General features: G+C 34.3%; 1 protein-coding gene across 8 annotated transcripts in view; it reads right to left on the bottom strand.

Moving 5' to 3' along the window:
- The window catches only part of CNTNAP4 (contactin associated protein like 4), a 275,112-nt gene that overhangs the window by 46,446 nt on the left and 215,180 nt on the right, over window positions 1-13,486 (bottom strand). For all 8 annotated transcript variants that reach the window (XM_008053817.2, XM_021710358.1, XM_021710357.1 and 5 more), the window contains one exon: window positions 10,601-10,728. In XM_008053817.2, the coding sequence (XP_008052008.2) occupies window positions 10,601-10,728 (128 nt within the window). The remainder of the gene's footprint in view (window positions 1-10,600; window positions 10,729-13,486) is intronic.

The raw sequence follows: 13,486 nt of genomic DNA, 5'->3' as shown, positions 1-13,486 counted from the left end.
TTGATCTTCAGTTTTCATAATGGTTTATGTGTAGTCTGCCAAATGTAAGAGAACTCTGTCAAATGGAAGAGAAATTAACCAAATCACTAGTCAATATCTTTTTCCAGTAGAAGAGGCTAACTTCTGCAAAGTTATTTATTGCCTACATGCACCTTTGATTATTTAATGCATTCTGGGCAGCTGTGATTTTTCAGACAGCTGTACTAGTCGATGCAGACAAAATGAAGAAACTAATTTCAGTGACTCAAGAATTTCTTAGAATAAGAAAATTAGAGCAATCTTTCTCTAACATGAACTTTTCAGGGGTGCTTTTTAAAATTTTACATAAAAGTTCAACATAATAAATTCACTGAGCAAAAATACACTTAATAAAATTAGTTGAAACAGTCAAATGCCAGAGTTCAAAATACTGCCTTGTTCAGATTAACAGACTGAGAACAGAAATTCAGACCAAATTTATAATAGCTATTTTAACAACCTAAAAAGTGTATGTAATACTTTTTATTACAATACATCTATTTCAAGAAAAAGTAATACAAAACACACAATATTAGAATATAGTCCTGTTAAACTTTAAGGACAATTATTTCTTCAAGTATTTAGATAGAAAAAGCAAATCATTTACAAGGAGGAAAAATCAGTTTGGTCTCAAATTTCTTCACAATATTCAATACATTAAAATAAAGGCGCACTCATGGATAGGAAGAATCAACATTGTTAAGATGTCTATCCTACCAAAGACAATCTACAGATTCAACCCAATACCATCAAATTACCAGTATCATTCTCTTCTTCTCAGATCTGGAAATAACAATACAGAAATTCATATAAAATATAAATGACCACGAATAGCCAAAACAATCCTTAGCAAAAAAAAGCAGGAGGTATCACATTTCCAGACTTCGAACTTTACTATAAGGCTACAATAATCAAAACAGCCTGGTATTTGTACAAGGACAGGCATACAGACCAATGGAACAGGATAGAGATTTCAGAAGCAAAGCCTCATTTTCTCAACCAACTCATCTTTGACAAAGCCTCTAACAACCACCACTGGAGAGGGGAGAACCTATTCCGTAAATGGTGCTGGGAAAACTGGTTGATCACGTGCAGAAGATTGAAACAGGACCCCTACCTATCACCATACACAAAAATTAACTCTAAATGGATCAAAGACCTAAACATAAAACCTCAAACTATAAGAATCTTAGAAAATGCAGGAGACGCCCTTATGGAAATTGGAACTGGCAACCGATTCCTGATCAAAACCCCAAGTGCCCATACCATAAGAGATAAGATAGACAAGTGGGACCTCATCAAACTGATGAGAACTTCTGCAAAGCAAAAGAAACCATTATGAGAGTGGGGATACAGCCCACAGAATGGGAAAAAATATTTGTCAACTGTATATCTGACAAAGGCCTAACATCCCAGATCTACAAGGAACTCAAATGCACCGAAAGGAAAAAAAACAAACAGCCCCATTAAAAAGCAGGAAAAATACAAGAATAGATACTTCTCGAAAGAAGATATATGGGCAGCCAACAGACACATGAAAAAGTGCTCGGCCTCACTCATCATCAGAGAAATGCAAATCAAAGCCACATTGAAATATCACCTAACCTCAGTAAGAATGGCCATCATTAATAAAACAAACAACAACAGATGATGGCAAGGATGTGGAGAAAAAGGAAAGCTTCTACACTGCTGGTGGGAATGCAAGCTAGTGCAACCTCTTTGGAAGACAGTGTGGTGAATTCTGAAAGAACTAGAAATTGACCTTCCATATGACCCAGCAATCCCCCTACTGGGAATATACTCGGAGGAATTCAAATCATCCTACCAAAAAGATACCTGCACACACATGTTTGTTGCAGCTTTATTCACAATAGCAAAAACATGAAACCAACCATACAGCCCATCGAAGCTGGACTGGATTAAAAAAAAAATGTGGTACATACACACAATGGAATATTATGCAGCCATAAAGAAGAACAAACATATGGACTTTGCAGCAACTTGGATGAATTTAGAGTCTATCATACTCAGTAATCTATCACAGAAACAAAGAATAGAGTACCATATGTTCTCACTCATAAGTGGACCTTGAACAATTATCATAATTGTATAAGAAAGGGATTGGCAATAGAGGGAAACTGCCAGGGGGTGGGGGTGGGATCAGAAGTTGAAGGAAACTGCCAGGGGAGGGAGGGGCACTCCTCATCAACAAGGATACTGCATAATGAATATTTGTATACCTAACCTGAATTGTACTCCACATCTTTAAAATAAAAAAATAAAAAATAAAAATTCCTGACCACAAAAATAAATAAATAAATAAAGGAATGCTGTCTACAAATTTCTGAGGGAAAGAAAATATATCCAGTCTATTTATTTTTAACGTGTTAAACGAGAAGCTAGACATTTTCAAGTTTGAAAGAACTATGAAAGCAAAGCACGCCAGAGTCTTTTTTAGGAAAATTTTCAAAAAGAAAACCTACTTAATATTAAAACACAGTTAACCCAAAATACATATAGATAAGGTGTGGAAGAGAAGACAATTGCATTTTACAGTGCAGACAAAAATGAGATAATATATACAAACTACTGAAGGTCATAATGCATGACACAAAAATGTAACACTAGTTCCTAAAGAGGTTAAGCATAGGGTTATCATATAGCCCAGAAATTCCCCTCCTAGGTATACACTCAAGAGAAATAAAATCCTATATCCAAAATCAGCTTCTACATGGATATTTATAGCAGCCATAATCATAATATCCCAAAGGTGGAACCAACCCAAATGTCTTATCAACTGATGAATGAATAAACAAAATGTGGTACATATATACAATAGAATATGATTCAGTCACATAAAGGACTTTAGTACTGATGCATGCTACAACATGAAATGAACCTTGGCAATATAATACTAGGTGAAACAAGCAGTCACAAGAGACACATATTTTGTATGACATATCCAGAATAAGCAAGTCTAGAGAGGTAAAACGCTTAGAAGTTGCTCAGAACTCAGAAAGGCATGAGGGCGACATGGGGAGCATCTGGTAAGTGGAGACAGGTTTATTTTGAAGGTGATAAAAATGTTCTCTAACCGATTGTGGTGATGGTTCCTGAATTCTGTGTAGTAGAATAAAAATCATGAAATATACTGAATATTATTAAATTGCACATTCTTAAAAGGATGAATTGTAGTGTATGAATTACATCTCAATTAAGCTGCTTTCAAAAAAAAAAAACCAATATGCAGGTAAACCAGCAATTTGTTTTTAGAATCCTAAGGCAACAAATATTCTCAAACACATACAAAATCAAAAACCGCATCTCTCAAAAACCTTTCTAAAAGCAAAGATAGGGAAAACATCAACTACCTGACAATTAGATCCCAGATGAAATAAATCAAAATAAAAAACATTCAAGAATAGAGATGCTCTAATAAAAGGACTAGTGGTCAGTATATTTAAAAATCCAAGTATAGCATAATTATCAAAAATGGGTATGGGAGAGAAAAAGAAAAGGAAAGAACAATTGAGTACTAACTTTCCCATTTTTCAGAGCAGATGAATACTATCTATAATTTAAAAATAAATTTAATATAAAACTTAGTATCTCCTTAATCTTTTAAAATTCTCATAATGTTCAAGTTTAGTGGGACCACGCAAGTTAAGTACATATATATATTAGAAGCATAAATAGAGCAATTTATTTGGCTTAAATTTGGTTTCTTATTTCTTAATTTTAATAAAGTTTTACAAATTTATTCCTTAATCTCTTTTTTTACTCTTTAGTATAGAGTAGTGGTTCTCTACCTGGGGTAATTCTGTATGCGGGGGATATTTGGCAATGTTTGGAGATATTTTTGGTTGTCACAGTTGGCGAAAGGGTGCTACCAGCATCTAGTGAGTAGAAACCAGGGATGCTGCTCAGCCCAAGACAGCCAACTTTAACAAGGAATTATCCAGCCCAAATGTCAGCAGTGCTGAGCCTGGGAAACCCTCTATTAGAGATATCTATCAACATCTGAAATGATACCCACTTGATATTAGTATTATTTCTGAGTTTTGTAATTCTTGGTGACTTTTATGCTTATTTATTTACATTTCTATATAGCTTTTAAAAATTATGATTCTATGTCAGTTAAGTCATTAATATTTAAGACATTGAATTAAAGGTATGTATATGTATAAAACTGTCACAAAAGGACAGTATGGTACTGAGAACTTACAGAATTCCCAGTCTTAAAAGTAAAAATATTTTGAAAGCGTTGAAAAGAAGTTTTGGTCCTTAACATTTATTAAATTTCTTGCACATCAATTATTGGTTAGTAATTCATGTTTTTTCAAATGAAAGACATAGCAAAACAAAAAGGACCATAAAATACTATTTTTCTAAGAAGTAGAAAGTATTTTAGTTTAATAAAGGCACTGTATTATTAAAATAATGAAAAGCAAAAGGTATTAAGTAAAATTATATTTTTATATGAAAGAATTTTTACTGCTACAAGTTTGGGTATATTGATGAAAAATGGCTATAATGGAAATAGATGTTCTTTGTACTATGTGAATTTTAAAAAATGACTCAATCTTTCAATATAGTTTAAAATTCTTTCATTAAAAGCATACACTTGCTTATTACTTAATTGTGTATAAATCAAAATTATATTTATGTCAGCAATAATTCACAAACCATATATTTATTTATATGTATATAATTAATCATTCTTATTATTTCATGAACTGGTATTTATTGATCATCTTTCAAGTCAGGAAATGTACTAGGTAACATGAACATAAGAATAAATGAAAAATATAACCTGCTCTTGAGTGGCTTAAAAATAAAGTATGAGAAATATATCTTTGTAATATGTTCAACATGTTTGAGAAAGCAGAAAGACTATGTTTTTTAGACATCTGTGGAAGGCTTCAGAGTGGAAGGGTTTTAACCTTAATGTGAAAGAGTCAGGTAAAGGAACTAGGGAGATTTTGCAGATAAAAGGGAGTGAAGAGGAATTGGAGCCAGGAATTCACTTTGCTTTGCAAGACCCACAGATGTAGCAGAAGGTCTCTGTAAATGTCTTTCTGCTGTCCAAAATGTCAACAAAGCACACTTAACCCTGTGTGTCAATGTTGGATTTCTACTCTGAAACTCTGTTCCTGGTTCTGAATATACTGCATCCATATACTGGAAGACTGTGAGTCCTATCTCAGCACCACAGGTCCACTTTAGACCCAAGCCAACTGCTGACCTAGAGCTATGATTCTCAAACTACCTATAGAGAAGAATGTGCTTTTTTTCCTCTCCCTAATCCATCATGAAGTAACACTTTTGTTAAAATAGAATAAAAATAAACTGCTAGAAAAACTGAAAGAGAAAACACAGGCACACAAAATACCATCCCCAGTCTATTTTTTATTACTATTAATTTCAACAGACATAAATTACTCTGTCCAGTTGACATAAATCATTCTGAAAACATTCTGAATTTCTGTACTAATTTCATCATAGAGTTAAGCAGCAAAGAATTTCCAGAGCAGCATCAGCCTGTGACTCATGCTGGCACACAGCAGTGCTACACAGAGTGGTCCACAGACTAGCAGCCATGTCTGGAAGCTTGCCAAAAATATTCCTACCCACAACTCCTGAATCAGAATCTCTGGATAAGGTTCAGAAATCTTTTTATGCATGCTGAAGTTGGGGAATTGTTGGTCTAGAAGACTTTTGATGGTAACTCAAAAAATAAAGATCTTTCTGTTGCTTCTGGAAAAGTAAATGGGTGAGTCCTCCCACTAATAATCTTTCTGTTCATTGGTGAACTCATATGGTTTTTCTTTGATTCATTTTCTAATGTTCTAAAGTAAATATAAATTAGAAACATGTTCAGCATAATTCTGGAGATGTCTTAGAGAATTGGGGAATATACAGGTTACTGAAACTTTTACTGTTCCATGAGTTTGCTTCTAGTATTTTTTTTTATGACCTGATTTTTAAAATTCAGCAACCATAGCTTTCATACAATTGTGTAGGGATTTTTTGTGTTAGTTTTTGTTTTCAATCAGATATATTGAGTAATACATATCCACTTACTACTTTTATTTATGTAAATGTTTTAAGAATTTATGACAATTTATATCTAATTAAACTGAGCTTTCTTTGTGCGTGGTTCTAGGAATTTTGACAATTGCATCAAGCCATAAAACCACCACCACACTCAAGATATAGAATATTTCCCTCACCTGGAAAAAGTGTCCTTGTATCTCTTTTTAAAATTCTACTTACCTTGAAGACCTTGCCACAGAGATCCTTTTGCTGTTCCTGTGGTTTGGATTTTTCCAGAATATCTTAGAAATTGAATCATTTAAAACATGTAGCCTTTTGAGTCTCACTCCTTTCATTTAGCATAATGGAATTGAGATCCATCTATGTTTCTTTATGCATCAATAGATCATTTTTTATTATTCTGTAGTAGTCCATGGTGTATTATGAGTATACCACAGTAAAATGGGATGTGTACCCATTCAATAGTAGATGGGCATGTGAGAGTTTCCCAGTTTTAGAAGACTGTGAATAAAGCAAATATTAACCTTGGACATATATTATTTTTAATTTATCTTGGATAAAATCCTAATAGGAGGATTGCTGGATCATATTGTTTGACATTATAAAAAACGGACAAACTATTCTCCAAACTGGTATACCATTTTGCATTTGCAGTAGCAGTGTGGCAGGGTTTTAGTTAGTCTGAATCCTCACTAGCACTTATGATAGTCAGGCTTTTTGCTATTTTTTTATATACATATAAATATAAATAAAGATATATATCTCATTTCTCTTGTTATAAATATAAATAAAGATATTTATAAATATAAATAAATATATATTTCTCGTTTCTCTTGTTGCTGTTATTTTTACATTTTAAAAAGGCAATATCAATTAATTGACAGTTATAAACTGGTATCTCATTGCAGTATTATTTTGCATTCTCCTAATGGCCAATAATGTTAAGAATCTTGTTATGCACTTATTTGAAATGCATAGATTTCCTCTGATTAAGTATATATGCAAATATTTTACCCATTTGTTAGCTGATATTTTAAAAGTACTGTACTATGAAAAAGTGCTTCATATATTCTGGATACTAGCCTTTATAAAACATGTATTTTGCAAATCTTTTCTCTCAGTAGCTGACTTTTTTTCCTTTTTTTAGAGTGTCATTTAAAAAGTAAAAGCTTTTAACTTTAGTAAAAACCAATCACTTTTTAATTTTATAAACTGTGCTTTTAATATTGCATCTAAGAAATCTATGCCCAGTTCAATGTCACTACAATTTTCTCCTACATGTTCTTAGAGAAGTTCTATAGTTTGTGGCTTTACTTGTAAATCTATGATTAATCTTGGGTTAATTTTTCTAACTGCTTTGAAGTATGAGTAGATATTATTTTATTCTTTTTTAAATGGAGTCTCATTGTTCCAGCACTGTTTTTTGAAAAGAACTCTCACTGTTGAGTTTCCTTTGCAGCATTGTCAAAAGTCAATCAACCAAGTATGTGTGACTGCAGTTTGGGCTTTCTAGTGTATTTCCATTCATCTCTTTGTCTGTCTCGAATCAATATCACATTGCCTTGAATAACTGGAACTTCATAAGTTTTAAAATCAGGTAGTATGTTTCAAACATTATTTTTATTTTTCAAAACATGTTAGCTACTCTAGTTTATTTGCCTATCCAAATATGTTTTAGTATAAGCTTGCCATTTTATTTCAAAAGAAAGGCATCCTAGGTTTTGAGATTGTATTCAATCTATGCATTAGCTTGAAGAAAACTGACATCCTAATATCAAGTCTTTTGATCCACGAATATGATTTATTTAATTTTTTAAAATTTTATTCTATAATTTTTTTCTCATCAATTTGTGTGATTTTGTTATATTTACACCAAAATATGTCATGTTGTTGTTACTGTAAAAGGTATTTTTCAAATTTCAATTTATAATTTTTCATTGTTAACACATGGAAATATCATTTACTTTTGCATATTGATCTTTGATCCTGTGATTATGCTAAACTCACTTAATTTTTATATAAATAATTTGGGATTTTTTACCTAGATAATCATGTCATCTGTAAATAGAAACATTTTATTTGTTCTCTTCTGATTAAATTCCTTTTCTTGACTTATCACACATGCTAGACTGGTCAAGTTTCCCGGCCACCGCAGCCTTGACCTGCTGGGCTCTGGCGATCCTTCCGCCTCAGCCTTCCTAGTAGCCAGAATTACAGGCATGTGCTACCATGCCCAGCTGATTAGATTTACTGTAGAGATGAGGTCTCGCCAAGTTGCCCAGGCGGGTCTCGAACCCGCGAGCTCAGGCAATCCACTTACCTCAGCCTCCCAAAGCGTGGGATTACAGGCTGAAAGGTCACTTTATTGGTCTTTAGGTTTATAACTGATCTTCAGACTATCCACTGAATCATGATAATTAAGTTACTTCTCAGTCTTAACTTATTCAACGGCTAGTCCTTCTGCCCTCAGAGTAATGTCCGCATACCTTTTCTCTACTTATAAGGCCCACTGCTCACGATTCAATATCTGTAAGCTCTCATATCTGCAATGTGCCTCACTTGAAAAGAAAAAAAAAGTGCCTTGGACATTGCACTTAAGAAAAACAGATTTCCCATACAGAGGAAAGGAGTATTCATTGTTCTGAACCCACTGCATCTGACTGAGAAAATAAAACAGAGCTATTCATGCAGAAAACAATCCCTATAATCTCATATGAGGATGAGACTTAACCCTAAAAATAGATGTAGGAGGAAATTACTGTTTCATTAATGTCAGAGGTTAATTAGCAGGTCTCTAAATACTTGAAATTATCTGTAAATTATTGCCTGAAACTATCTGGAAATTATTATTGCTAATTAATTAGTAGGTCTCTAAATACTTGAAACTACCTATAAATTATTATTGCTAATTCTCGCTGTATTCCCCAATGCTCTAGTTTCTCAGCAACAGCACTATTGACATTTTGGGTCAGAGAGTAATTTGTTGTGGAGGGCTGCTTCATGTATTGTAGGATATTTAGCAGCATCTCTGGCTCTCACCCTACATGTCAGTAGCATCCGCCCCCCACAATTGTGACAACCAAAAATGTCTCCAGACATTGCCAAACGTCCACTGGAGGGCAAGATTGCCTTGGACGGTGAATCACTACTCCAGGTAAAATGATGTATGCTGAAGATGAAGGCAGGAAGTTTAGAAGAAGAAAAAAAAATTCTAGAGTTGGTTGCAGACCAATTCCCAGGAATTGTGGTTAATGGAAAAAGGAAGATAGAGGAAGCCAGCCTGGGTCTCTGCAGGGTTAAGATCACAGCAAGCAGTAAGAGGTACATGTGATATATCGAACTTCTCTATGGCCGTGAAAAATCATTACACTCCCCTGAATGCATCTGGAGTTTACAACCTCATCTCTTTGCACATAATTTTTCTCTCTATGAAATATCCTATGTCATCTTCATGTGATTGTGTAAGACTTACTGGCAGAACAGGAAGTATAGATGATACACATCAGAGATGGTGGATGTAATGGCAGACAGTTTTTACAATGTATATATATATTTTTATAGGACAGTATCATCTTTGCTTTTTAACTAGGCAACTTCTGCTATGTATCTCCATAAATCTACTGATTTGTCAGATCTTCTCTTCTGTTGCACCCCAGAATAAAATTTTATTTTCGGGTATGCTTTTAATGTAAACAAATATGTCTTCTATTTCTATTTTAAGTTCTGGAAATACACAAAGCATGAATAATTAATGCATTTATCTCTCACCTAACTGTTTTGAGAGAGGTTAACGATCTATGAATGGATACACATTGCTCTTTTCATTCCCTGCTAAAAACATATACATATATAAGGAACACAAACATAGTTAAACTATATTTAAATTTAAAAATTCCAGTTTAGAGTGTTAATGCATTGAATATACAAAACAGCATGCCCCATTGGTTTAAAGCTCCTCCTCACACACACACAAACTGAAAAAAAACCAGACTAAAAGTTGAAATATGTTTGATTAAGCTGACATTTGATTCCATTTATGTTCTAATTTCATCCCAGACCTAACAGTAGGAAATTCACATTAATTATTAATAATAATTTTGTATAGCACTGAGGCTTTCTTGTGTGGATAATGGCATGCAGATATTTAGGGATGCTGGAATGTACTCACAAACTAATCAAATTGACATGTCCAGTGTCCTTTTTGCTTAGAACCTTAACAAGATTTGCCCTCACAGCATTGCCCTTCATATGGGTACTTTAAAAAAAAAAAAAACTTTTATAGTAAAGTTTGTTAACGAGAAGAGAGCAAAAACATGAAGATTCGTGCCAGAAAGACCTGACATGGATAAATCTGAAAAGAAAGACCTGCCCCGAAGGGTACTTATTTGTTGTCTGGCTAAAAGAATAATTCATACCTTACTTGTGAGTCTTCACAATGGAAGTATGATTATTATGTGATAGGAACATTATGCTTAAGTAGCAGTACTTTCCTCAAACATGTTTTCAACGCATTGTGACCACTTACTGTCTCCCCGGCAGAGTAGAGGCCCCAGTTTGTAAGCTGCTTCTGAATGTGGTCGGCCTGTGTCTGTAATCACTATCTTAGTTACAGGCAGATGTTCTTTATAAGAAAGCAATCCAGTGTCATTCGTCCTGAAAAACAGTAGCAACAACAAAATTCTTAAAATTATTAATAGACTTCATCATATTTCAAAACCAAGATATTCTGAACTAAATTTGCACCATGAGAGTAAGGATCCAATCACCCACCTGAGCACATAAAACATGGTCACATTTTAATATCTTTTACAGAAAGCATATAATAAAGAATACAAAATATACATGCAAAAATTTTAGAATACAGTTGAAAATTTTTTAAACCATTGGACCATTTTCTGTCTTTTAATTGAAAGGGTTAATTCATTAATGTTTAGTGTAATGATTGACATTTTGGTTTTAGATCTACTCTTTTTCCTTTTTATTTTTGTTCCTATACGGTTTCTTGCATCTCAGCCCCACCTTTGCTGACTCTTCTTGGTTTATTTCATATATTTTCATATTTTATTTTATTTTGTCTATTCACTATTAAGCTATACCTCCGTGTATTGTATTTTAATGTTTGCTTTACAGATTAAAAACTTCATCCTTTATTCCCATCAACTTAAATTTTATGTTATATAACAATGTAAAATGTCATAAGATTGCTATAGGATAATTTAACACTGCTACACAAACACACACACACACACACACACACACACACGCACACGCGCACACACACACTCTTGTCCTTTGTTCTATTGTTGCAATTTATGTACATATAAATATATATTGAGTTAGAGTCTCACTCTGTTGCCCAGGCTGGAGTGCAGTGGCATGCTCAAAGCCACCACAACCTCCACCTGTTAGGCTCAAGTGATCCTTCTACCTCAGCCTTCTAAGTAGCTGGAGCGTGACACCTTGCCTGGCTAATTTTTCTTTATTTATTTTAGAGACGAGATCTCACCAAGTTGTCCAGGTGGATCTCAAGCCCCTGGGCTCAGGCAATCCTCTCAGCTTAGCTTCCCAAAGTGCTGGAATTATAGGCATTAACCCACGCCTGGCTTCTTGTAATATATTTTAAATTCATATGTTAAAAACTTTCTATATTCAATTATAACAGTACACTTTATTTTTCTTAACTAAGAGAAGAATTTAAACACTGGCTTTTATATTTACCAATATATTAACAATTCCCAGTGTTTTTTATTTCTTCGTGAAGATTTGAGTTTTCATCTAGTGTTATTTCTCTTTAGTCTGAAGAATTTGTTAGAATTTTTCATTTCAAATGTAATTTGCTACCTTAAAATTTACAGTTGGTCTTATTATATCATCTCATTTATCTGCTTAAAATACCCTTTGTTTACTCATTGTAAGTACATTAACCTTTAAGTCTTTAAACATATTTTATAATAGTTGCTTTAATGCTTTGCCTGCTAATGCAAACATGAATGCCCTAAGGGTTCATTTGTAATTACTTTTAATTTCTTAACTTTAAATCAAAGTTTACTCTTTTTTGAATATTCAGTAATTGTAATAATATGCTGGATACTATGAATGATACATTCTAAAGATTCTGGATTTTATTATTATTCTTTGAGGACTTCATTTTTCTTTTCACAGGCAGTTAAATCACAATTTTATCATAATAAATTGTGGATACTTGATCTTTCAGTTCAATAGGGTGGGCCTATGTTAATTCTACTTTTAGCTTTCAATCTTATTTTTCAATTCTGGGATATAGTCTCTGCTGTATGGACCCTTTGTCATTTCTGTGGAAAGCTGAGGAGTTTACAAAGCCCATTTCCGTTTATAAATTTTAAACTCCAAATTCTTTCTTCTGCAGTAGCCACTGAAATCTCTGTGTAGCTTGCTCCATTTTCCAGCGGCAGCTCTCTCCCTTGGTTTTTAGAAATTCCCCCTATGTAAGCCGGGCTCGGTGGCTCAGCCTGTAATCCCGCGCCTTTGGGAGGCTGAGGTGAGTGGATGGCCTGAGCCCGCAGGTTCGAGACCCGCCTGGGCAGCGAGACCTCCTCTCTACAATAAATCAAAAAATCAGCCGGGCGTGGTAGCGCATACCTGTAATTCCGGCTACTCGGAAGGCCGAGGTGGAAGGATCGCCGGAGCCCAGCAGGTCGAGGCTGCGGTGGCCGGGAGCGGCCACTGCACTCCAGTCTGGGCGGCAGAGTGAGACTCCAAGTCCAAAAAAAAAAAGAAAAGAAAAGAAAAGAAATTTCCCCTATGCCTATACATGCAGTTCAAGGGTCAGCTGAGGATCTGAAGGATATATGTAAATCGTGGTCTTTCCCTAGGTAGCTCTCTCCTTTGGGGGAATTTCCTTTCCCCTTCCATTTCCAGTCATTTTGGCATCTCCAAACATTGTCCTCTGATACCTTAAGCCCAAATAAACAAATAAGCAAAACCGGTATTCTCTTTGAGATCCAGGCATCCCATGGTATGTACTCTCAAGGGAAAAGACATATAGACATTTATCTTACCTTCTTTCAAGTGCCAAAGACCCCCACCCTGGCAGTTTCTGCCTCCATTTGGTTGCTCTCCACTAACTTCAAGCAATTGTTTTTATGATCTTTTTTTCCTGAGTTTACAGAAATTTTCTGTGAAGGGTTAGTTCTATGAAAACCCTTCACCACGAGCAGAATTTAGTATGAGAAGTTCAAATTCTTATTTTTAAAAGTTATTTTTATTAACATTACGTTATAGAGAACTGGAGAATTATTGGTGATTACGTTAATTTTGTTGTGGTATTAATCATTACTGTTAACATTTTGCTTACTTTTTTTTTTTTTTTTTTTTTGAGTTGGAGTCTCACTCTGTCACCCAGACTGGAGTGCAGTGGCCGCCCCCGGCCACG

This window comes from Carlito syrichta, unplaced genomic scaffold, assembly GCF_000164805.1.
Source record: "Carlito syrichta isolate Samal-C Ts95f unplaced genomic scaffold, Tarsius_syrichta-2.0.1 Scaffold288685, whole genome shotgun sequence".
NCBI lineage: Eukaryota > Metazoa > Chordata > Mammalia > Primates > Tarsiidae > Carlito > Carlito syrichta.
The sequence above is the reverse complement of the archived record's forward strand: the minus strand, read 5'-3'. Positions and strand labels throughout refer to the sequence as shown.